Source organism: Camelus bactrianus, chromosome 1, assembly GCF_048773025.1.
Source record: "Camelus bactrianus isolate YW-2024 breed Bactrian camel chromosome 1, ASM4877302v1, whole genome shotgun sequence".
Classification (NCBI taxonomy): Eukaryota; Metazoa; Chordata; class Mammalia; order Artiodactyla; family Camelidae; genus Camelus; species Camelus bactrianus.
Genome location: NC_133539.1, coordinates 2,254,973 through 2,281,681, shown reverse-complemented (window position 1 = coordinate 2,281,681; position 26,709 = coordinate 2,254,973). Strand labels below are relative to the sequence as shown.

Below are 26,709 nucleotides of genomic sequence, written 5' to 3'. Positions count from 1 at the left end.
CGCGGCTGTGAGGTGAGCCCTGTGTGCGGGGGCCCACAGCTCCATAAACTGGCTGTGTGCTGTGGGGCCCACAGGACCTGAGGTCCCCCAGGGACCTGTGAAGAATGCTGCCTCCTCAGGGTGAATGGGGAGAACCTGCATGCTTAGGGCGCACAAGTTAGGAACCTGACTGAAAGCGTGAACTGAGAGTTGTGGACCTCACTGCGATCTCCGGAGGCCGGGCCCAAGATCCTTCCTTCACCTGACAGATGCCAACGGGGCTCTGAGGGGCCTCAAACCCAGGCGGCGGCTGAGTATCAAGCAGAGAATAGGACACGACATCCTGGCCCTCACTGGGCACAGAAGGCATGACTGTAATGGCAGGCAGACCGTGTGGATGGAGGGGCTGCCCAGGCTCGATGAGGCACGAGATAGCAGAGAGGCAGGGTGGGGAGAGCACTGAGGACCGCGTGCGGTGTGGGCCCATCACCGAGCCGAGCGCCAAGCTGAGGGGCAGGTGACCCCGGGCTTCTCGGTGCACCTGCCTCCACACTCTGCACATCCCTCCTCTGCTCAGACACCCACGGTCTCCGGGAAGCTCTGTGACAGGTAGTTTGGCTCGCTAAGGACTCAGAAATTTGGAAGAAGGTGCTCTGTGGAGACAAGAGCCTCCCAGTCCTGAGTGGTGACCACCCTGAGGTCAAGGACTCTGCTACCCCCGCCCCATAAGCCTCAGTTTCTGTGAGTGAGCTCGGCCCACGGCAGCCTCTCATTGCCCTGATCCTCCCGGGCCCTGAATTGGAGAGGCGGCCCAGACCTCGGCCCAGCAGGCTCCTAGCGGACGGCCACCACCGAGCCTTCCCCTGGAAACCATCACAGGCACCTTCCTGCGAGTCTCTTTAGCACTTAGCTTTGATAAAAACCAGCCCTCCGTCCTCTCACCAGCCAGCTGCCCACACCCGCCGACTCTCGTGCAGATGCCCAGCAAACCCGCAAGCGGGGCGTTTAACCTGGGAGCAACATTCTTACCGTCTTTCTCTAAGTTAAAAAACCCTCTTCAGATTCTGATAAGAGCTATGAATCAGTCGTCCTCAACACCAACACACACACACACACACACACACACGCACGCACGCACCCTGGAAGATCCCAGAGTCCCAAGGCTCGGCCTCAGGGAGGAAGCCAGCAGTCTGCCGGACAGATCTTGGTTCTCCCTGCTGGGAAGCAGAAGCCTTTCTTGCCCCGCTCGGGACTGCCAGGAAATGGCCAGGTCGGAGCTGCTCGCCTCTCTCCTGCTCAGAGAGCGGCTGAGGAGGGCCTGCAGGGCTCTGGGCATCCGGCTCCACTTCCTTCTCCACCCAGGACCGAGAGCCCGGGGGTGCAGAGGGCGATCCACATGCAGGAGCCATGAGAGGGCCCCCTCCCCTTCCTCACTTCTAACCAAGCCCCTTTAAAAAACAGCCTGTTCATATTTTCTTTCTAGTTTAAGAATCAGACTCAAAATGTCTGGACCTCCAGGGTTTGGCAGTTTCCAAACGTCACAGTGTTTACAGCACAACCCTGGTAACAGGTGGTCAGCCGCTGACAAGGGCCACAGCGAACGGAAGCGCAGCGCCTCGTGCGGACCCGCGAGCCCCTCTTCTAGGCGCTGCCGGGCCAGCCCTTCACAATGAGCTAAGAGCAACTCATTTCAAAGCCTGCGCGTTTCCACGGAGACCCATAAACCTGCGTGAGAAACACACCCGTCACCTGGGCGCTCAGCCGCCCTTCAGGAATGGAGAAGACGCTGGGCTCCCCAGCTGCGTGGCGGGAGGAGCTGATACCAACTGCCACAGGGCCACGCGCAGCAACGGCCACCCTGCAGGCCCGACTCTTTCCAGAAGGAGACGACGACGAAAACAGCTTACCCCTGCCCGCAAGCCGCCACTTACAAAGTGCCTGCGCACCCGGTGCTGCGTGTTCGCTCGGGGGGAATCTTTTTAGGCCAAACAGAAATGAGACACTGCTGTCAAGCAGGCCTGCCAAATAAGCAGGAAGCGCTTCTCCGTGACCCAGAAGGATGACGGAGGGGACCGTGAGGCCCCTGGCGCAGAATAAGAACATTCCTAAAGGACCTTTCATCCTGTCTGTAGTGAAGAGTGGCTGGGAGCGGCAGACTGAAAGGCAGCGGCAGGTCCTAAGGACATTCAAACCCTAACTCAAAAGTCTCTTCCAGATTCCCACGTGCCCCCCACCGCAGATGGGCCCCCCGCCCTCCTGGGCCCAGAGCTCAGTGACGGAAATTTCCAGGTGGAGGAGCAGCTAAGGTTACACGGTTCATTTGACACTGCCGTGACTGTCCACAGCATTAAACTCGCATTGAATCAGCTCCGCCAGAGCGCACACTCCTCGCTGTGCGGCCTCAGAGACCCTCTTCACCTCCATGAGCCCGGCATCTGTGTGTACAAAATACACCTGCCATTAAGACCGAACGAGGTGCAGCGAGCACAGGCCTAGCCCAGCGGCGGTCACGCAGCAGGTGCACGAGAGAACGAGGTGTGCCCGCGCGTTCCGCTGCTGCCCAGGCCCGCCACACACCTTCGACAAAGCAGTACACAGAAGGCAGCCCTCCACCGCCACCTCTCAGAGATGAAACCTGCCTTGGTGATGCTAAACCTTTTAATAGAGTGATACAGTTAGAATCTGTCCTCCTAAGAATTAAGCGCTCTGTACACAGTTTTGAAAATTAAACATGTAAGTTACTTCTTTGGCTGAGGTTTTACATCATGTGAAGTGAAACATAACTTAACTCCACTTAAAAAAAAAAATTTCACTGATCATTATTTGAAGCCAAAATAGTTCTTTTAATTATTCTGATGACATCCCCAGTCCCCAATTTTCACTCGTTACTGGTAACAGTCACCATTATCAAAAATCTGTTCAGCTAAATCCTGTGAAACCGTCACTTTTATAGGTTCAAAATGCACAAATCCTGGCAGTTTCAGTGGTTTGACCTGGCCCTGTGCCCGGGGCGGTGCTGGGTGCTCTGGGTGGATGGACTGCCTGAGTCCTTGGGGTGGCTCTGGAGCAGACGTCACGGTCATTGTGCACAGATGAAGGGGGGCCACCAAGAGCAGCACCAGCACCAGGAGGGTCCACATCCCCCGCCCCCGACCTCCACCAGCACCCTGGAGGGTCCACACTCCTCACCCCCCAACCTCCACCGCCCAGCACATGCAGGGGCTCTGCTCAGTCTCCACACTTGTCAAGAAGAGAAGAGCAGGTAAGTTGATGCTGGCAGGATATGCTTTTAAGCAGATGCAGACGTTACCTCCATCTAGCACACCTTTATGTCTCTTCTGCGTGTCATCAAACTTGGAACTGACGTGGGAAATTTTATTGTGTTTACAACAGAAATAGTGAATCAGACCACTTCAGCTAGAAAGACGAAACTACCACTCAGACCCACGTGTTACGTCCCACCAAGCCCAGGAGGAGGGCTACATTCCACGTCCCCACAGGCCTGGGTGTGCTCTCCTCCCCGCTCCGCCCCCGCGCATCACAGAAGGCTGGCACCTCGCTCACGGGGAGGGGCGGCCAGCACTCAGGGCTGCATGCTTCCTTGTCCACACCCGGCGAAGGAACCACCTCCCCACCATCCCTGGGGTCCAGATGGGCCGAACTTAGCTCACGCGTCCACTTCCAGACCAGCGACTGAGGGCAGAAGGATGCCACGCACTGAGTGGATTTACCGTGATCTGAAACCAGTCACTGGCACAACGACAAGACTGCCAGGGCTGCCTCAGGCCGATCACCTGGCCCTGTCTGACACGAGAGTCGCCGGGAAGGTGTGAGAACCCTGATGCCTGGTCCCACTCCCAGTCAATCAAACTACAGCCTCTGTGGGTGGGGACCCAAGCTCGACTGTCAGGGCACAGGTGTGTGTGTGTGCATACGTGTGTATGTATGTGCGTATGTGTGTGCATGTGCACGTGTGCACGCATGTATGTGTGTGCACCTCTGTGCATGTGTATGTGTACCCGTGTGTAAGTGTGTGTGTATATGTGTGTGCATGTAAGTGTGCGTGTTTGTGTGTGTGTGTGTGTGTGTGTGTGTGTGCACATGCATTTCCACAAAAGCCCCTACTGGAGGTTAGGGCCCCTATCCCCGTGTCACGTGGTCCAGGAAAGGGAGAGTGAAGCCCTGAGTAGCTCGACACGAGGAAGAAGACAGAGTGTGGACACCACCACAGCACATACAGACACAACTGGGTAAATCACGGAAGAAAGGCAGCGTGGCTGCTAATCCAAGCCAGAGCAGGCTCAGGAACTGTATGAGCCTCAGCACTGTGCAGGGCAGTTCTGCCCGTGAGACAGCGGTCAGAGTCTCCGAGTGCTATGATCTGACCCAGCTGTGCGCAATGACTCTGAAGAACCCTGTGACCTGCACATAACGTAAGCAGAACTCTAATGGGCACCTTCCCAGGTTAAATGCAGGGAGGGGTCCCTGCCTTCTGAGTTGTTCCTGAGCTGAAGCCGCAGTGGCCATGGCACTGCCCCTGCTCTGCATAAGCCCCTGTGGCCTGGTGGGACATTCTGGCCGGGCAGGTGACGCAGGCAAGACAAGGAGATGCTCTGGCTGTGTCCCTCCAAGTTCAGCCAGGATCTCTGCCGGAACCATTTGACCTTGGCACGTGGATGTTTTTCTCTACAACTTCAGCACTTAAAATATTATATTTATGTCTAGAAATATAACCCAGCAAATATTTGATAAATGCTAATTCCCCAGTTTTCATCTTCTAAAGAGTTCCTTTTGATTCCTGAATAAAACAGCTTCCAAGATATTACATAACTAATGTGACCAGTAGAATGTGCTCACGGCTGGAAGGCTCACAAGTCATATGGGAAATTTCATTAGCTGAGCTTTAATGACCCTGTAAAGAACAGTAGTCCTAAGCACTGGACCTTCCATCAGTGAGTTAATGAGAAATACTTAATGACATCTTTTCTTCAAAAATAACGCAGAATTCATACAGAAAGGGTGATTATAAAAATTAATCTAATGTTAGACTATATTAAAACAAACCACCAAAAATGAAGCAAGCATTACATTTTAGCAACCTCCTCTAATGCCAGAAAAGAAGTCACCATTTAACTCTAGGAGAAAGTAACTCCTCACCCGAGAAAATGTCACGGCCGCAGCGCGTTTTGAAGTAGACGCACAGCAACTCTTGCTTGCGGTTATTTCCTTTCTATCTGAAATCGGAAACCTGAAAGCTAGGACCTGATTACCCCTGACAGCCTTGACACCAACACACCAGACCCTCGTCTCACTAACGAAGCCCCGCCCCGGCAGCGCTCCCCTCCCACGGCTCTCCCTTCCCAAGCCCTCCTCACGCCCCCGGTCTTAACTCTGCTCCACAGAAAACCCTGCCGAACGTCACCGATGATTCTCTGCTGTCCCAGCCTTTCCTCCACTCCTGTCAAGCCATATTGATTGCCAAGTTGTATCTGATACTATTAGACTCCCTTCCTCTCAAATAACTATTTTCTCCTTTTCTAAAAATGTATAAAGCACTTCCATTTATTGTTCCACTAAATTCTCACAGCCACCCTTTGAGGCAGGAAGAAAGAACATTTGTAGTTCTATTTTGTGGATGACAAGCCTGATTATCATGTAATTTAAGGGACTCACCCAGAGACAAACACTAGGAACCACCCGAGAGGGGCTGGGCCCATGCTCTCTGCCTGGCCAGCCTCTCCTGACTCCAGGCTCCTGGAGACCCCTCCTCGGGGCTCAGGCCTCCTCCCCGCCGCCCTGGGAGAGCCAGCCCAGCTGCACGGCCACCTCCACCCCCAAGTCATGCGCTTTGCTACGTCTCCAAGAACAACTCCCAGCCCATGCCTCTGGCTTATCATATGAACTCCATGTTTCTCAGCTCCAGTGATTTCTTAGACAGTTCCATTCGGATATATGTATTTTATCGTTACCTCAAACTGAGCACGTCTCACACACCAAACTCATCTTTCCATGTTAAACGAGCTCCCCTTTCTAAATTGTGGCTACGAGTTGTTACACCTCGATCAGACTACAGTAAACTTTCAGTTGTTCCCAGCTTGCCGGATTTGACATATGTAAGTCAAATGTGCTCTGCCGTCCTTCAAGATATGAAATAGTCATTTGACCACTCAATTCTATCAACAGCTGAAAATCAAACATTTAGACTGTTTCTTGTTTAGACTGTTGTGTGAGGTGTGACTAGTCCAAGAGAACAAGCTCCCAGTCCCCTGCAGGAAGGCTGACTTGTCCTGCTGGACCTTCTCAGGTCCAACAACTCTCAGGTCAATAGTGTTTGAGAGGGTTTTTTTGTTTTTGTTTTTAAAGACAAATTCCACATCTGTTGCACTAACAGCCTCAACACTGGGCTAATGCAAAAGTAGGAGAAATATTTAACCAATTCAGTAAAACATTTATGTTGAAAATCTCTGTAAATAAAGACCTTAAACATTTTGCTTTTTGACCACACAGTCAGCATCCTTGTTCGTGTAATCAGGATGAAGCTCACCAGAACCACGCCCCCTGCAGGACACGTTTGGGCCGACAGGAGCGCCGAAGGCATGCACTGAGCTCCACCAGTATCCAAACCTCAGCCTTCCCCTGTGCACGGCACCAAATACACACAACCCAATGCCAAGCATCCTCCGTGACATACCGAATTCCAAAGAAGGGATTTTCATCTCCGTGTGAGAGGACGCACAGCGGCATACACTGACGTCTTTCATTCACTCACCGGAAACGTGTTTTGAGCACCTCCTGTGTCACCGGTGCCTGGGATCATCCGTGAGCCAAACAAAGATGCCTGCCTCTTGGCGCTCTCACTCCAGCGTGGCACAGACAACGAGCACCAGAGGGATCACCCAGTACGTCAGAAGGCGGCTGGTGCCATGGAAAAGAGAAAGTGACATCGCCGATGTGAGGGAGGGGAGGGAGGCCCACTGCCCTAACTGAAAAGAAAAAGGTGCGTAAACTAAGGCTAGAAAAACAAGAATTGCTCTTCATAGACGATGCTAGAGTAACTCAAAATTTGAGAAAAAGCTAAATAACCAAGCTCTGGAAAGGGCATGGTGAAGCCAGCTTTCTGTTTCTCCTGCGTCAGCACCTGAGCTGGCCAGGCAGCCAGCCACGGGCAGCTCTGCGGCCACCCCGAGCAGCTCCCCGGCCCAGGTGGGGACACTAGTCCTCAGCAGTTCCAGCCAGAACACTCCTAGAGACACCGCTGGCCCGGCCCAGACCACGTGCCTGCCCGGAGACCACCGCTGTGACTGCCGCAGCCTGCGCTGCCCGAGGGGCAGGGCCTTCGAAGGCCTGCTGCAGGGAAGCTGGCAGGAACACGCCGAGCCAGCCAGAGCAGCAGCCCTGCAGAAACCAAGTCCAGGGCTGACCTTCCTCGCCCCAAGCCCATTGTGCCACTAAAGGCTGACATGGGGGCCCAACTGAGTCGAGGCTGGGGTCACCCTGAGGTACGTCCAGAACGGGCAGAGTGCTGAGGTGACGCTGGGTCAGAGGCAGGCAGCCACCACCTGCTTGCAGGCCGCAGCAGAGAGACCCGAGGCCCGGGTGCAGGGCTAGGGGCTCAGAAGCACCTCGGAGCCCCAGTCGCGCAGTTCCGTGAAGAGCACAGGGAAGGCCAGCCGCCTGCTGCGCGGCCCGAGGGGGACCCGGCGCCGGCCCCTCCCGGGAGAGCCGCCCCTAAGGAGATGGGGCCACAGCGGATGTCCTGCGAGAGGCAGGATCCTGCCAACGGGAGCTTCAGGACACCTAGGATCTGGTTCCTGCCGAAGAGAGACGACGGGCTAGTTGGAGATGACTGGCAGTTATGAAACGAGGTAACAAGAAAATGTTAAATTAGTTTGCCTCTAAGTAAAACAGGAAAGCAAAGGAGAGAGAACTGGATGTGGGCTGGAGCTGCAGAAGCAGCTCCCAAGAGGCATGACCAAGCGGCGTGACCTGAGATGAGCTGGCAAAGGCGGCAGAACGGCGCGGCCGGCAGAGCGCGGGGCGCCCGGGGCCACCGGCCCGGTCCCTGCACACAGCTCTGCTAAGTGGGCTCGGGTGGCGTGTCTCTCTGCGACTGGCGCACTTCACTCGGCGTAACATCCTCAAGGCTAAACCGTGCTGCGGCCTATGTCACAGTGTCCTTCCCTCCTGAGGCTGGAACATCCCACTGCACGTCTAGACCACATCTTCCTTAGCCACTCGTCTACTGATGGATGTTGAGGCCGCTTCCTTATCTCGGCTGTTGTGACTAATGCTGCCGTAAACGTGGGTGTGCAAACATCTCTTCAAGATCCCTTTCTCGGTCCTTTCTGGATATGCACCGAGGTGGGGTGAGAGCTCTCGTTCCCACCACAAGACTCTTCAACGGCAGTCTCATCGGAGAGCGTCTCTGGAACCCCGGCCCGACCTGAACTGCACTCAGCACCCAGCAGGGCAGCCTCTGCCAGCACCTCGGGGTCGCAGCGATGTGCGGGGCTCACCGTCTCTCAGCTTTAAGAGCTTCTCTTCTTTTCTTTCTTTCTTTCTCTCTCTCTCTCTCTTTCTTTGGTATATGTACATTTTTATTGAAGTACAGTCAGTTTACAATGTTGTGTCAATTTCTGGTGCACAGCATAATGCTTCAGTCATACATGAACACACATATATTCGTTTTCATATTCTTTTTTACCATAAGTTACTACAAGGTATTGAATATAGTCCCTGTGCTATACAGTATGAACTTGCTGTTTATCTATTTTATATATAGTAGTTAGTATCTGCAAATCTCGAACTCCCAATTTATCCCTTCCCACCCCCTTCACCCCCAGTAACCATAAACTTGTTTTCTATGTCTGTGACTGTTTGTTTTGTAAATAAGTTCATTTGTCTCTTTTTTTAAAGATTCCACATAAAAGCGATATCATATGGTATTTTTCTTTCTATTTCTGGTTTACTTCACTTAGAATGACAATCTCCAGTTCCACCCATGTTGCTGCAAATGGCATTATTTTATGAAGAGATTCCTCTCTTGTAAAGAATGCCTGTGAGCAATAAAACCTGTCTTTGTTTATCCAGGAATGCATTTTGCCTTCATTTTGAAGAGCAGTTTAGCTGGACACAGAACGCCTGGCAGGCGGTCTCTTCTTCCAGAACCTGCAGACACCACGCCTCTGTTTTAGCGCCACTCTTTCTGGAGAGCAGCGAGCTCTTCGTCTCACTGTGGTTCCCCTGTACGTGTGTTGCTGATGCTGAGACGTTCTCTTGGTCTTAAGTTTTAACACTGTGACTATGATGTGTCTACATGTGTCTACGTAAAGGTCTCCTTGTGCTAACCCTACTTGCAGTTCACGTGACTTCTTGGATGTATGGACTGTTTTCCATCAAAGTCAGACTGCTTTCAGATGTTACTTTCTCAAATGTTTTTTCTGCCCTTTCTCTCAAGCATCTCCCTCAGGGACTCTCACTCCACTCATGTCCATGTGCTTGATGACATCCCAGGGTCTCCCAGCGTCATTTTTCTTTGCTCTTTTTTGTTTCTGTTCTTCAGACCGGATCATCACTATTTATCTGGCCTTAAGTTTGATGATTCCTCCTATCAGCTCAAATCTGCCATTGAACCTGCCCAGAAAAGTCTGTTAATCTCTACTTTGTTTTCTTTGTTGTACTTGGAGTTGTTTCAGCTTCTCAAGTTCTTGTGTAGATGTGTAGCTCATTTTCTGCTTTCTTCTTTAAATAGACTTTCTACTAAATGCTGATTTAGACGCACCATTTTTGATATGTAATATTTTATCATATAGTTTAAAATATCAGCTTTCTATTATGATTTCTTCTTTTATTCCTGGGTTATTTGATTTCTATATGTGGGATTTGCTAATTCTCTTTTTGTTACTAATTTCCAGCTCCACTGTATTGTAGTCAAAGATATTCCATATGATTCTGATCATCTAACATTTGAGACTTGCTTTGAAACCCGGAAAACAGGCACTTTTGTAAATTCTCCCAAGCATCTAGTGAGGCAAACCATTCATATCCTTATCAATTCTTTAGTCTTTTTTAGCTATCAAGTATTGACTGAAGTGTGTTAAAATGTCCCTGATTGTGGGGGATTTGTGAATTCTTTCTTATGCTCTTTTCAGTTGTTCTGAGACTTTAAGGAAGTGCATATATACGTTCAGAATTATTACACCCTGGTGACACAGGATCTGGTGATGAGAATCTACCTAGTCTGTTTCCCTTTTATTCTCAACCTTTATGTATAATCCAGTTTTAAATGAATCTCTTATAAACAACATAATCGGATGATTGTTTTAAATCCAGTCTGACATAACTATCTTTCAATTAGGTCACTTGGTCTATTTACAGTTGTAATTAACTGTACATATATTTCAACTTATGCATATCTTTTCATTTTTTTCTTTTTTCTTTCTTGTCATCTTTTGAATTATTTCTCACGTTCCATTTCACCCTATATTAGCATTGCAGGTGTACGTTCTATTTCTGTTTTCTCCATGTTACTTGCACACTAACTATCAAAGTCTGAAATTAATCATTATTCTGCCCTCTGGAAAGAGGCCGGGTCCGGTACAGCTGCGGCTCCGCCCACCTGTTCCCAGCGCACGCACTGTTGCTCCGCTCCTGGTACTCTGCCCTTGTGGCCCCCGGTGGTCTGCTTTCCACAGTCAGTGTCGGAGTAACCCATACTTCTGCTTCCCTCTCTGACCACCATTCTTACTCGCGTCTCCCTTCCATCTGAGATTAAACTCCTCCTGCAGCACATCCTTTGGAATCTCCTGCTGAGGGGGGGTCTCTGGGTGACAGACTCTCAGTTTTTGTTCGTCTGAAACGTCTTCATGTCGCCCGTGTTCTGAAGGACACTTGTTGGGGGAAGGGCTCACAGGTGTCTTCTCTCGGGATTGAGAAACCGCGTTGTCGCTGTCCAGGGGCCAACTCCCAGGTACGCTGCTTTCCGCCTGCCTGCCTCTAGGACCTTCTCTCACACTCTGCAGATTTCACCACAATGTGTCTTAGTGTAGATATGTCTTCATTTGTGCTGCTTACAATTAGGCAGACTTCTCATATTAAGTGCAAACAAGTTTGGGAAACTTCTCAGGCATTACTTCTCCCAATGTCACTCTGCTCCACTCTCTCTCCTTCCAGAACTCTGACTGGTCATATGCTCAATTCCCAGGCTCCCCGCTGCGTCTCGGGCCTGTGTGCCTGCTCCTGCTTTCCATCTGTCTCCGTGCTTCATTCTGGATGATTTCTTCAGATCTGTCTACATCAATCTAATTATCTCTTTAACTGTGTATAATACGCTGTTAAAGCTTTCAAGTAAATTTATAATTGCGATCATTATATTGTTCATTTCCAGAAATGTTATTTGATCTTTTTTCTGATCTGCCCAGTCACTTCTATAATTCTTACCCTTTACTGACATATTAATCCCTTTTTTTATTTGTTTAAATATATTAAACATACTTATTTTCTATTAACCTGATCATTCTTATATCTGAAATCTTCTACAAATCTATGTTACTTATTATTTCACTAATGATACTTTCTGTGCTTTTTGTGATTTTTAATATGTGAGCTCTGATTCTTGGAATTTTACCTGTAAGAATTCTTTAAGGACTTGGTGGAAGTCAAAGAATCCTCCAGAAAGGACGTGCATTGTTCTGTAAGTGGGGACCACCCGGATGGTTTGAACTGAGGCTTCAAAGCTGCGTGACAACCCATCTACGGTGATTAATTCTCAGAGGACATTTTTCCTCCACTGTAGCCTAGGTTCCTCTCAGAAGAGACGTCCGCCCATTGTGCGCAGTCCCTGAGGTCAAAGCAGGCAGTCCCCCCGTAGTCTCCCAGGGTGGGAGCGGGTCCTCAGTTTGCTCTTGCAATGCTGGTGAACACCTCTGGGAGTCCCACAGCAGGCTACTCACTTAGGGTGGGCCCTGGGCTTTGTTTCCTGTTCCCACACCCTGTGAGGACATGGAAACTAAAGGTCATTCTGACAAACGCCCCCAAAGCAGGCGTTAGCTCAGGTCTCTGTTAACCTCTCTGGCATCTCACTTTGATTTGGCTTTTGTGCCCTGAATATAATGCCTATTTTTCTAGCTCAGAGGAGCATTTTTAAAGCGCTTTTTACATCTCACTGACATTTTGACCATTTTCGGTAAGGAGAGTTGGTCAGGGACTTATTCCACCACAACCTTGCCTCCCAATTCTTGGCCTGCAAGGATGGCCTATCAGAAGGTCTGCAGGAGGCAACCAAAGTTCATTAAACAGGTGATGGGACACAAGTCCAGGTCATAAAGTCATGGTCAAACTGTGGCTACACCCGGGAAGTAGAGCCATTCTGAAAGCAGATGATGGAGGTATTTGAGAGTTTCCTAACACACTGCATGTGGGTGTCAGAGGAAAGGAGACAAGAGACACTCCAAGGTCTTGACAAGCCTGAGGAACTGGAAACAACGAAGACTGGAAAGGCCGGGGCAGAGCTTAGCGGGGAGGGGAGGAGCTCAGCCTAAACACGCTGAGTCTGAGTGCGTGAGGTTCCATGTGGAAACGTCAGGCAGACACCTGGTCCGGAGTTTGGGAGAGAGGTTTGGGCTAAAGATACAAGTTGGGTAGAACTTCAATGTTTGATATTACTTAAACAAACCAAATAAATGTGAGATGGGAGGCAAATGCCTACATCCCTATTCAACATTGTAAATACAGGTAGGAAGTGCAGCACTAAAAAGTTAGAAATGTGAGCAAAGCACGAGTTTGAACGAACAGTTACATAACACACGGTCATCCTCCCACAACGCTCTGTCCTCATCAGCCATTTGCTACAGTTCCTGCCAGTTCTGCAGCTGCAGAGGAATGTAAAGAATCTGGAGAAAGCCTGGGAACAAGCCAGCTGTGCAGCTGAATAAAGGGTAGGAAAATGAAACCCGGCAGAGGTTAAAGGAAATGAGATGACTTAGTCAGGGGTGATTAACAGCAACTGGTCCTGTGTTCTGGATCAAAGAAGTCCGAATACTTGAAAGCAACTTGCCACCTTCGGGTCAAACGAATTAAAAGGAAATGAGCTTTCATTGTGGCAAAAAGATTTAGGTTATAAATTAAAAGGGACACTAACACCTATTTAACACCTACTACGTTAGGTGTTGGTCTGGGCATTATTGCATTTTAATACACATTAAGACCCTTGGGGAAAAAAAAAAAAAGACCCTTGAGGTAGAAATCCCCATTCTGCAGGTCAGAAAAGAGGGATCCTAAAAGGTAAGTTCCCAAGTAGAAAAGCTGTCATTTCAATGAGTCTAATGAGTTCAAAGTCCATGTTCTTTAAAACACATCAAATTTCCTAGTGGGACAATTGATAAACGTAGGAACCAATTATTAAAAGAAATAATGAAATCTTTTGTTTCCTAATCTTTTAAAAATTACCAGAGATTCTCATTTTCTAGTATATTTCATACAGCAGATCCACCTAAAAGCACATGGGTAGAACAAGCCAGCTCTAACACGCTCTTTTAGGCCGAAGCAGTTGCGGCGTCTAGGATTCTGCAGCCGCACCACCACCAGGCACCAGGAAGCATGTATTGGTTCTCAGGGAACTCTCTGGGTTTTATTTTCCTCTTCTGTAATAAATTATAGACTCATCTGCCTAAAATACACACCAAATTCTAAGACAAATTTCCATTTCTAAGGTAAACTAATTCCACACATAACTCAGGGGTCACACATCCTGGGCCTTACAGTCCTTGTTTTTATTCGACTACGACAACAAATAACTCTAAAGACAGCAAGTAAGACGAACTTTCAAAAGATTTATTCATTATAGATCAACTACAGTTCAAAAGAAAACTTCAAAAAACAAAAAAACCAAGAAAAGGAAGAAAACAAAGATTTACTGGGCTTTGGACTGTGCTCGCCGTGTCAGAGGAACCAGTAACTGTCTTCACGAGCAAGAGAGCCTGACGCCACTGCACACACACACACACACACACCCCTCTGTACAGGACCGAAAGGCTAAGCAGGAACGGCCCACCCTGCTGGAAGGGCACCTTCTCGGTGAGGGCTGGGAACTGACTCTCGGGCTGCTCGCAACCCAGAGAGCCGCATAAAATACAACAAAACTCACAAGGCCTGTCACTCGGCCCTGGACAAGGTCTGGAGTTCCAGGGCCAGAAAAGGCCCCAGAGCACACGCAGCCTCAGGCCGTCTCTTTCTGAGAAAGTGAACAGCTGGCAGAAGGCGCTGAACACTCACTGGCTGCGAGCGAGCCTAGCGACAGGGGCACGCTTTCAGGAACCTAGCCCAGGGCCACGCCCAGGAAGGGCAGAAGTCCCCAGAACCGAGGCTCCCCCCCTGCAGGGCAGCGGGGGGAGGGGGGGCGGCTGGGGGCCGGGAATTGGAGCCCGATGGCCAGGACGTCCACCCCGGAGCTGCAGGACCTAGAGGAGCTCACTCCACCTCTGTGTGCTTCAGTTTCCTCATGTATAAAACATAAATCATGATGTTCACCTTGTGAGAGATGTAAAGAAACAAATCTGTGACTATGTGCAAAGCACTTATGACAGAAGCTGCGCTCAGAGCATCAGGTCTCTCTCACTGAATCGCTCTGTCCCTCTTACTGTCCCCATCCCCCTCCAATGGGCATTGCCTGCTGGCACGTGACCCGTGACAACCAGTCGGCACAGGTACCTCAATCCAAGGCCCACTTCTGATTCCATGGGTCCCTTGGTTCACATTCTCAAGAGAAAAAGGCTGTGGTCAAGTGTCCAACCCTGTGGGTAGGAGTCATCCTGCACCCCAAACCCCACCCCCAGCCTGCCCTCACAACTTCAGAAGGTCTGGAGTTCGCCCTAGAGCACGCCACAGTCTCACGGATCTGGCAGAAGAGACGCGACTCCTGTGTCCGAGCACAGGCTGTGCCCCTCACGGCGACAGCCATTCCAGAGGGTCAGGCTCGTGCCAGTGCAATGAGATCCAAGCGCACAGGACCAGGCACGCACCGCGGGCTGTGTTACAGAAGGGAGCCCCAGCCCCTCACAGTGCGAGCGGTGCCGCCAGACCTTCTCCCTAGGGGGAGCGCTGTCCTTGCTGCGTGAGAGCAAGCAGACCCGCCCTCTGTTGTGGACACAGACGACATCTCTGACTTCTATGGGTGTTCACTACACAAGCAGCCTTGAAAAGACAGCCAGAGACAAAGGAGGCCAGCCCCTCTGCTCCCTCAACAATACCTAAATAAGTGGACACACACACGCTTTTCATTGATCAGAAGATGTGATATTGCTAAAATGTCAATTCTCCCCAAAATGAACTGTCAATTAAACACAATCCTAATAAAAATCCCAACAAAATATGGGGGGGTAAGAAAGAATCCTCAAATTTATATGGAAATGCAAAGGACTTAAAAACAGTCAAAATAACTTTGAAAAAAAAAAAAAAACAAAGTTGGAGGATTTCCACTATGTGACTTTAAGATTTATTATAAAGTGCGTTGTTGGCATAAATATACAAAAATGGATCCACGGAACAGAAGTGAGTCCACAACTACACCTTCTCATATGTCATGTGATTTTCAACAAAGGTGCAAAGGCAACTCGGGGGAGAAAGGAGGGTCTTCAGGACAGATGCTGGTAGATCAACTAGGCGGCCGGATGCAAAAAAACCCAGCTTTGAGTTGTACCTCTCATTATACATAAATATTAACTCAAAAGCACCACAGATCTAGATGTAACATGCAAAACTATAAAACTAACAGAAGATTCTGCTATACAGCACAGGGAGCTATGCTCAGTATCTTATAATAATCTCTAATGAAAAAAATATGAAAACGAAATACATATGTATCTGCATGACTGTGACATTGTGCTGAACACCAGAAACTGACACACTGTAACTAACAGTACTTGAAAAAAAAAATAATAGAAGAAAACACATTTTAAAAATCTGTGTGACCCTGAGTTTGGCAAAAATTTCTATACCAAAAGCATGTTTCATAGAAGAAAAAGAACAATTAAATAAACTTCATCAAAATTAAGAACTTCTGTTCTTAAAGATGCTCTTGAGAGAGTGAAAAGACAAGCAACTGACTGAAAGTATCTGCAAACTGCACGCCGACAAGGGCTTTGCCGGCAGGAAACACACAGAACTCTTAACATTCAACTGAAACCACCTGATTTGCTTTTAATGGGCAAAAGATATGAACAGACATTTAATCACGGAAGATATACGGGTGGGCAAATAAACACAGGAAAAGATGTTCACCATTATTAGTCGTAACATGAATGCAAATTAAGACCACAGTGATTTGTCACACTCTTCCTGGAACATCTACAATTGAAAAGAACGACCACACCGAGCACTGACGAGGATAGGCAACAACCAGCACACCAACCACCTCGGGGGCGGGGGGGTGCAGAGCAGCACGGCTGCTTCGCAAGACAGGGTGGCGGTTTCATACGAGCCAGCCACCCCACTCCTAGGTGTGTACCCCAGAGAAATGAAAGCATACATCCATGCAGAACAAACAAGAATGTTCACAGCAGCTTATGTATGACAGCCAAAACCCAGGAACAACCCAAACGTCCAGCAGCAGCCGAGGACATAAAGCAGCTGCAGCACATCCACATCACAGAATACTACTGAGCAATAAAGAGGCGCCAACTGGTAACACACACAGCATGGGCGGACCTCAGAATAATTCTGCTGAGTGAAAGCAGCTAGGCAAAAAAGAACACAGAATGTCTAGTTCCATTCATATGAGCTTTTAGAAGATGAAAATCAACCTGCAGTGCGGAAAGGAGATGAGTGGTTTTCTGGGAAGAGGGGAGCAGAGGGCCGGGAAGGAGGGACCCAAGGAGCACAGGGCACCTTCGGAGTGACAGGTACACTCACCATCTTGACTGCGGTGATGATTTTATGGGTGTACACTTACGTCAAAACTTATCAATTGTTGCTTAAGTGTGTGCAGTTTATTGCATGTCAATTTAAAAAAAACCTGTTACAAAAAATAAGCATTTATCACCAAATGGAACTGAAGCTCAAAAACAGAGATTGATCTGAATAATGAAAAAACAAGGGAAGTTAATTTTGCGCGCACTTGAATGAAATATGCCCCTACTGAAGACATAGTGCTAAAAGTGACGATGAACAGACTGGGACAAAAATTGAGGTTACACTGGCGGTGAGGAAGAGGAGGAGGAGAAACAGTAAAGACAGCTTCTATCCCAAAGAAAACAAAAGCCCCCCCACTAACACACGTGACTTCAGGGCGGCACTCTCCCTCAGACGCCCCTCCTTTTCCCCACACTGCCGAGCTGCAGGGTCCCCTTCACCTGGGGTTCTGAGCCGTGGGCCACACACGCAGTGCTGTGCTCACCCCAGAGAAAGGGAGCGGCTAAGGCCACCCACTCGCTGTCTTACTAGATCATTTTGCTTTGTGTCGCAGAATCGTAACCAAGTTGAAAGCAACACTTTAGAAGCAGAACTAGGAATGACTGAGCATGCCAGTGAGTTTTCCATCATTTGAAACCTCTTTTTTAAAATAAATAACAGCACCTTGGGGAGATCAATCCTAGCTTCCAACACTGCCTCCTCCCTCCCGCCTCCGTGGGGCAGGGGCACAGGCCGCCCGCGGGGCGCCCAGGGCACAGGGAGGCCCCTCCTTACCACTCAGCAGCCACCAGAGCAGAGGGATGAAGCCTGGGCTCTCACTGATGTACTTCAGGCCCTTCAGGTTGATGCTCACGTTGTACAGGGACATCAGCATTAACCTGAAACGCAAAAGAGAACGGTGTTGAAATGCTGGTGCCCCCACCGTTTCACTCGAAACACATCTCCTGGCTCATGTGGCCTTAGCATACGCAGGGGTGTCCTCACACGTCACACGTCCAGCTCTGTGGTCTGGAAGACAGGCACAGCAAGCAGAAGGCATGTGAGATGCTACTTGTTTCTGTGAGGCTACATGAAAACGGGACACTAGCAATAATGCCACATAACACCATGATTAAGCTCACATAATCAAGAGACACGAGTGCAAAGCAGGCACGGGAAACCTCAAAGCCATCGCACTGAGCAGTCTCTTCGGTTACGAGCCCTGCGTTTATCTACCAGTGACCCTCAGCTCACCAGGACACTGCACACTGGGAGCTCAAGTCACGGCTTAAAACCTAGTCCCATCTGCCATTCGCTGAGCGCCGCGCACAATGTCTGGGGGCCAGCACAGGCCACACACCCTGTCTACGCCACAGCACGAGGGAAGAAGGGCGCCACACCACAGCCCTACGTGTCCAGAGTCACGCGGGGCTTCACAGGTGGTCTTGGGACTGAGCATGACTGCTAACGCAGAGTCAGATGAAAACTGGAAAACTACAGACTGGCTTCTGGTAACACTGCGGAGTACAGAGACCCCAAAACCTTCACACTGCACAGCAACAGAAAAAGCAACACAAATATTTTGCAAACCGTTGGAAAAAATGGATGAGCTTGCAAGAAATGAAGGGAAAACATCAGATCAGGAACTTAGTGGGAGCACAAATTTAGGAAGGTGAGCCCTAAAGATGACAGATCCCAGAGGCACAGAGTGTCAGTGCTGGTGCCTCGTGCAGAGGGACACAAAGAAAAGCCTCAGACCAACGCAAGACAAGGATTCAGAGCACAGAGCCCTGCAGAGAGCCAGGCAAGAGTGAGCTGTCAAGCGTGGTGTGAGTCCATACTTCTCGTATGGCCTGAAAATCCCCAACCCCATCATTTTAATAAAGAAAGGAGGCCTGGGATAGGAGCTGCTCCAGCTGCCTGGCCAAAGTAAACGTTCTCTTAAAGGAAAGGACCCTCAAGTTGGTCTTCAAATAATTCCCACAAATACAGTGGTAACAATTGTGAGTTCAGAGTGAAAATGACAAAACGTGAAAAATAAGACCCCCAGGACTAAGAACTAGAGACGGCATCTACAAGCCATCAGATACTACAGTGTCCGTGCAGAACAGTATGTTAATAGGTGTAAGTAATTCCAAAAGAAGTTGAAAACACCGTCAAGGAGCTCAAAAGAGAACTTGCAACAAAGGGAACAATAATAACCCGACTGTAAACTGACACCTGAAAAAGGAGAAAGACTAAGCAGAAGAGAGAGCTAAAGAAATCACAGCAAACAGCCAGGCTAGGGAGGAGGGGCCCAGGAAGGCGGGCACCAGAACAAGCAACGCACTGAAAACGCGAGGCAGGCGCCGAGGGGCCGGGCAGAGCGCGAGGAGGGCCCAGAACGGGGCGCGGGCTTCGGCCACCAACCGCCTCAGGGAGGCCGGGGCGTGGGGGTCAGGCAAGCAAGTCCCCGCAGGGACAGACGCCCATCCTCCCCAGGAGGCAGCCCCGGGGCCCAGCGCGGACACGCCGAACCGCGAGCCAGCAGGCCCAGCGAGGCTGGGGACGGCAAGGCGCTTGCTTTGGCCACCATTTTAAGGGGTGCCAAAAAGCTTAGAAACCAAGATGTTTTTTAATATAATGTAATTTTTAATCAAAACTACTGCAAAACTTCCGTAACAAGCAACACACCAAAACTTTAAATGAAGACAGGACCAGTGACAGCACCGCACCAAGACATCTTGGAGTCTGAGGCCAAAGGAAAGTCAGCAACAGTGATTCACTCCATTGACAAGGGACCAATGAAGTAACTCACGGTGCATGCGCACATGCACGCCATGGAAAACGTTTATTACAGTATTCTGTTAAGGTGGCTGGTTTCGAACACTGGCATACAAGCATCCGTGTGAGTTCCTGCACTCAAGCCCTCGGGTGCACAGCTGGGGTGGACTGCTGGGTCACACGGTGACCCCACGTGCAGCCTGCAGGGGCGCCGCCTGTTCTCCAAGGCACTGGTGCCACTGTATGTTCCTACCAGCAACGTACTAGGGTTCCATTTTCTCCACACTCTTGCCAAAACTTGTTATTTTTATTTAAAAATATATATATATAGGCATCAAGAAAAAAAAAAAAAAAGGCTTGTTTCCCCACTAAAAGTAGTTTGTCAAAAGCAAGCTCCATGGCCCATTTGTCTTTCCAGACACACAGACTAGCACAGTACCTGGGTTGTGGTCACTGTCAGCACTCAGTTTAAATCTGGAGAGTGAACTGACCCCCAGGGACGGAGAGCCTCGGTGGGACAGCTCGCCGCACAGTCCGTCTCTCCGGTTCCCACGGGCGTTCTCAAAGCCAAGGCAACGCTCTTGTCCAGGCAGACACCACCAGACCAGCGCCCTTGAGAGCAGTGATGCCTGGCTCTCAAATCACGATTCTCAGCCTCCTCACAGGCCACAAAATGACCCAAAATTACAAATCTTTTCAAGTTTTCCTGACAATTTTTACACATATCCAAAATCTATGCACTGGGAAGCCATTTAATGAGTTATTAACGGATATTCAAATGTCATATTCATGACGAAAATTCAGCACACTAACTAGAATTTTCTGAGATCTCTCATCCAGGATTTCAAGCAAAGTTCCTACTTCAGATCACCAACACAGATAGTTGGAATTCCTTAAAACTCAATGTATCTTTTATGCTGCTTTGTGGCTACCACAGCAGGGCTGAGTCACTGCAGCAGAACCACGTGGCCCTCAGGGCCTAAAACATTTCTGTCTGGCCCTTTAGAGGAAAAGTTTGCCAACCCCTGCTTTGGAGCATGAAAATAAGGTAAGCCAATCTTCTCTAGATCTTAAAAGGTGAAGTTAACATCTGGATAATAACTGAAATATGGAGCAAACTCCAAAAAATATGTCTAGTTGAAATTCTTCATTGACTGCCCTTTAATTTTAAGGTGGCAAAAACATAAACTGATAAACATCTCTGAAACTTCGTATTTGGTCACAATCAGCCATCCTTAAGAAGCTAAAATGGACCAAACGTAATTGCAACGACCACGGTGCCACCTGACCTGGCATTACTGCCAGGTTCCATCTTACAGAAGACCAGAGGCTTCCTCAAGGTCACACCAGGACTCAGCAAACAACGAACTCTGGTTCTTATGAGAATGCTTCCCATTCCAACATTTCTACTCCAACCGAAAGCACTTTGTAAATAATGTACCAAGTCTCTGACCGCACGTCAGCAGAGACTGCCCATCCAGCTCACTCTCCCGGCACTCAGTGTGGAACGTAAATGTCATTCCCCAAACTGCTGTAGTTCCAGGAGTCGTTTTTCCTTCCAGTGACAAAAAAGGCAAACTCTGCTTCTTACCATGATCCTGAGCAGAAGATACATAATAAATGGATTAATGGATTCCAAAAGAGCAGCTTCCCGATCTCTGCAGTCTTTAGAATCTTAAATGCACTTGACATTGATTTAAAAAAGGACTGAAAGGCAGCAGCAAACTTGAGTGCTACAAAAGCAGCCCTCCTTGAGTGAAAGGCCCCTCCTCGCCTGCAGACCCCAGGCCACGCCAGGGAGTGAACGTCTCTCCTGGTGAGAAGTCAGAGCCCTCCGGACTGCCTGGCGTCCAAGGCTGAGTCACCAAAAGCAAAGGTGACGCAACTCAACCGCCTTACTCCTCATCGTGAAAGAAAGTATAACTCGTAACCTAGAAGCAGCAGGGAATCAGCACACCCAGCGCTTCAAACAAACCAGCAATAAAAATAACCCAAAAGGCACGACTGTGACGTCTCCCGGCCTGAAGCGAAGCCCACAGTCAATCACCCAAAACGGATGAAAACCTAAAGTAGCCCAATCAGCACCACCAAGTGATTCCAAGAAACAAGGAGCAGTGAAGGTCTCCCCCGGGAGAGAAAAGCACCGGCGGGCAGCACAGCCGGACACTCAGACCAAATGACGGCGGAGCCTGCGGCTGGAGGCCCACCGCCGTTAAAGGGGTACCGCCATCAGCGGCCGGGCGGGCTTGCTTCAGACCCGCTGTCCCCTCCCCAGGCAAGGCAGAACCTGAAGGCTGTGGTCCGTACCACGCGTAATCCCAATCAGACACCTCAGACTAAACGTCACACTGAAGAACAGAGAGAACGAACATGACCCCCCGGCTGAGAAAGAACACCTCCCCCCCAGCCACACCCCGCCAGCCGAACCTGAGCCCGCACTGCAGGGCCGGCCCCACCTCCCCCGCTGCGTGCGCGTGCCCGCCACCCACCTCCGGGCACGCGCACACAGCCCTGACCACGCCCGTCCGCGTCCACATCAGCGGGTGGCCACAGCGGCTTCCCCTCCACGGCGACACATCTGCCATGCGGACCCGCGTGTTCTACTGCATCCCACTGTGTCCCCACGTACCGGTCACAGTCTGCCTGTCCCTGCTCCCGCTGCCCGAGGTGTACTTTCCTCATCAAACACTTAACTGTTAACCAAGATCCTAGAAATCGATCAGAACGTCTTCAACGACGACTCTCCTACCACCTAGACTACTGAGGGTCTGACTGGGAACAACTCAGGAACCCAACCAAGAACGGCGACAGGACAGCAGTGGGGAAACCAGACTGACCAGGAGAGGCTCGGGGCCCGCCGTGCCAGGCTGTGCCAGCACGATGCGTGGCAGCCCTCTGCAACCCAGACACGGCCCAGACCCTGCCCACCCCCACCCCACACCAGACTCGGGAATGCAGGCCTGACACCCGAGGCCGGAGGGGGGAGGAAGAGGACCGGGGCTGGCGAGGCTGGGGAAGCGCCTGGCTCCTCAGCCCGGGTGCTGGCTGACCACGCACAGGCTACGCACAGGCACATGGGGAGGAGGTGGACAGAACCCCTCCAAATGTTAGCAGAGCTGGCAAATGGCCTGGTATGGACCCTGGTCCCTGCTGAAGGCTGTCACAGCACAACTGGGAGAAAACAGGCCGAAAAGAAGCCAGGGAAGCGGGAGCACTTGGAAATGCAGAAGCAAGAGACGGCCACTGACTGAGCAAAATCCCAGGGGCCACTCATCAAAAGCACAGCAAGCCCCACCCAGCGGTGGGCGGGCCGCTTGCCAAAAACCCCAAGAAGCCACACGCTCCTCCGACACGTGAGAGAAGTGAGGGCGGGTGGGCATGAGTAAGCTCACACCCACACCCCTCGGCTCTCCTTGGGGAGCAGGAAGGACCATCACCTGCTGGGACACCCCCCCAACCCTGCAGAGGACAGAAGAACAGCACAGTGGTCAGCGTCACAGAGACAGTCTGAATTCTGCCCTGGCCCCTGTGCAGCTCTGACTGGGGCTGATGAGGACACAAAGAAGGGTTCTGGGGGGCCCAGGACCAGGAGGGGGCAGAACGGCAGGAAACCTTCTCAAGTATCACTGCAACAAGGAGAAGAGAAGGCACGTGGCTGGTCCAAGGTCAGAGCCTCGGGAGACAGCAGTGAGGCACCCGTGGCTGCTGTCAGAAGGAGGAACAGAACCCCAATGCATCTCACGAGGGGATCCAGGTAAGCTGGACAGAGGGGAAGCCGTGGGGCAGATGGAGTGACTGGAGGAGAGAGAAGCAGTGAGGAGCAGGGGTCGCTGCAAGGTGAAGGGAGGAGTGAGGGGAAAAAGGAGTCGAGCAAGAGGAAGGCATCTGGGGTACACGGCAGAGCTTCCATCTCAGAGGCTGAAGCGCGTGCACAGTGCCAACATCCAGGACGTGGCTGCAGGGCGGGTTACTCACAGGGAAGAGCACCTAACATCTCTGCAGCCGAGAAAGGCCAACGACCCTGACATTAACTGCTGCACAAGTCACCAACAAAGATGTTCAAGTCATTCGCACCTGCAGGAGGTGGGGAGAGGACTAGTGAACAGGGGAGGGAGCACAGGTGGGTGCTGAGATCACTGGCTGCCTGAAGATTTGGCGTGACTGTCAAGCAAGCAAGCAAATGTCTCTGCAGGCGGTTCCTCATCACCCACGGCAATGGACAAAGGCTCACTAGGACGAAAAGGCAGAGAGCTCTGCACGCTGGGGCCAGAGAGGCTAGAAGAGACGCAGCCCTCACACAAAGCCTCACTTTGCAACCTGGAGGAGGGGGTTGGCTGCTCTTGTAAACACTGTGTACAGACACAGAAGCAAAGGAGATGATGGCTTAGTATCCAGAATATGCAAAGAGTGACAGCAAATCATTAAGAAAAATACAACCTAATAGAAAATGGGCAACAGACATGAACAGGTAATTCACAGTAATACGCACAGTATGATGTGTGAAGAGTCTCAACCTTACTGGTAAGCTAAATCTAGAGACAGACAGACAGACGTGGATAGATAATACAAGTATTCTTTATAGGAATATAATAATGAAGTGTGCATGAGGGTGCAGGAACACAGAACACTGATGTCATACGGGTGGAAGTGTGTACTTCAGTGACAAATTTGCAGCATTTTATAAAACTGGAAATGTGCATGTCCTACTTCTCAAATGCTGCACTTCTGGGAAACTCCTGGAGGGGTTCTCACACAGGTCAGCAAGGAAACACTTACCAAATGTTTTCACTGCAGCGTAATACTTGTAGAGTAAAAGCTAAAAGTGACCTAAATGTCCATCAGCAGTGAGACGACAATCCAAACATGACATTTTCTTTGATGTAAGTTACTTAAGAGGAATCAAGCAGATCCACAGACAACTTGTAAGAATATACACAAGACTATGACAGTCATATGTCGTCCTGTATTAGCCATGTTGTTCATGTACATACACCTGTTAGCACAAAACACTAATGGACTGAAGAGCTTGGTTCCAGGTAAGATGGAGTAAATGCACCTGCCCTCTTCCTTCCTCTGAACACAGCTATAAATCCTGAACCAAATACAGGGAGCAGCTATGTTAGAGCCCTGAGAAGCCAACATTAGCAGGTGGACTGAGAAGAAGACCAGAATTATAAGAGCCACCAAACCAGCAATGAGTTTACCACTCAGCCCCCAAGTCCAAGAGTGGCAGTGACCCACGCAGAGATGGCACCAGGAGAAGACCTCCAGCTCAAGCTCGAGGCGTAGGAGAGGGACCTCTTGGCAGGGACCTCACAGGCAGTGGGAGTCCCCAGGTAACAAACTCTGTGAGGGGACCTTCCTCCCCGCCAGAAGGGCTGTGATCCACTGCGCTCCCGCTTGCCCTGGACATGGGCAGAGCCACAGATGCAGGTGACACCTCAAGGCACACAAACCCCGGATTCCAGGAGAAGGACTGAAAGGGGAGCCCCGGGGAGCTCCCAAGTACCAAGATGTGTGGGGAGTTAAGAGTTCTGGAGAGGGACCCCACAAGGGCGTTTACAGGCTCCTGGCCTCAGCCCAAGCTACATCTGTGCAGACCTGATGGTAAACAGCACATCTAAGACTCTGGGGACCAAAGTGTCGACCATCACCCCAGTCTCAGTGACAGACATGAGAGGCAGACCCAATGTCACCACAAAGGTTTTTTAAAAATGGGACTGATGTGGAAGCCACAAACAGTGCAGGCTGGTCAGAACTTGTGACTGAACCCAACCAGGCTGATCTCCTGCTGAAACAAAAACATCCACATTTCCCACAGGATTTAAACAAGACCCAGAGTCTCAAAACACAACATCCAAGTGTTCACAACACAATCCAAGTTACCCAGCCTGTGAAGAAACAGGGAAAATCCCAACTCGTGTGGGTCAAGACAATCAAGACAAACCAAGGCCAAGACGACACAGATGTGAGACATACCTGACAAAGACTTAAAGAAGCTGTTTCATAAAGCACTCCAAGAAGTCAAAGCAAACGCTCAACATAAATGATGCAGGAGCAGAACCCTAAAACGGGTCACAATTTCCTGCCCTAACCCCCAGGACTGCACACATAACCCTCTGGCCATGTTAAGCCACCTGGGCACGGCAGTGAGACCCTGCAGTGTAAGTCAGGTTACTCACCAGCTGGCTCTGAGTTAATCAAAGGGTATTTGCCCAGTTACACCAAATTTAAACCTGCAAGCCCAACAAAAGCAGAGTTTTCTCTGGCTGGTAGCAGAAGAGGAGACCCAAGAATTTCCAGAGTGTAAGAAAGACTCAGTGAGCTGCTGTGACTTGAAGATGGGGTGGGGTCCCTGGAAGCTGAACGTGGCCCCATCCAACAGCCAGCAAGGAAACAGGGACCTCAGTCCTATCAACACAGGGAACTGGATTCTTCCAGCAACCTGGACACCCCTGGACGCAGATTCTGACACAGAGCCTCCTGAAAAGAGCCCCGATTCTGGCCCTGCGAGACATGTCAGAAAACCTGATCAAGCCCGCTCAGACCTCTGACCTACAGACCTTACCAAGGGTGTTGTTTCAGCCACTAAGCTGTGTAATTTGTTCCACAGCAGCAGAAAACGAGCATGGACTCTGGCGCCTGGAAGTGGGGTGCTGCCACGACAAGCACCTGTTTTATGACCACCGTGAAGTGCCCGTGACAGCATTTGGAACTCACCCACTGCCCTGAGGTGAGAACGTTCCTTCTGTTTATATTATCTTCCTAAAATAGTACTGAAAAGAGTGCATCCCTTAATTCTCCAGGAAATCTGTTTCTTCGATTTTTTAGGACGATAGCCAAATTAAGTGCATTTACTTGAAAAAGAGGTCCAACCTGCAAATGCTAACTAACATGTAGCTAAACATGAACTTTGAAACATTATCCACCGTACACTTTGAGTCTGGTGCACTGTCCCGGCTTCAAGTCTCCCAGAAGCTGCAGGATGGTGTCCAAGAGCACGCGGCTTGAGGTAACCAGGAACTCCCGGCCACATGCGACGGCAGCAACATCTGCAACAGGAAGAGAAAACGAAGCGTCAGA

At 50.1% G+C, this 26,709-nt stretch overlaps 1 protein-coding gene across 6 annotated transcripts in view; it reads right to left on the bottom strand.

Annotated features, from left to right (window-relative positions):
- HSF2BP (heat shock transcription factor 2 binding protein) overlaps nucleotides 1–26,709 on the bottom strand; it is a 65,102-nt gene that overhangs the window by 8,832 nt on the left and 29,561 nt on the right. For all 6 annotated transcript variants that reach the window (XM_074345407.1, XM_074345429.1, XM_074345346.1 and 3 more), the window contains 2 exons: nucleotides 26,561–26,678; nucleotides 17,659–17,762 (listed from right to left, as the gene is read on the bottom strand). In XM_074345407.1, the coding sequence (XP_074201508.1) occupies nucleotides 17,659–17,762; nucleotides 26,561–26,678 (222 nt within the window). The remainder of the gene's footprint in view (nucleotides 1–17,658; nucleotides 17,763–26,560; nucleotides 26,679–26,709) is intronic.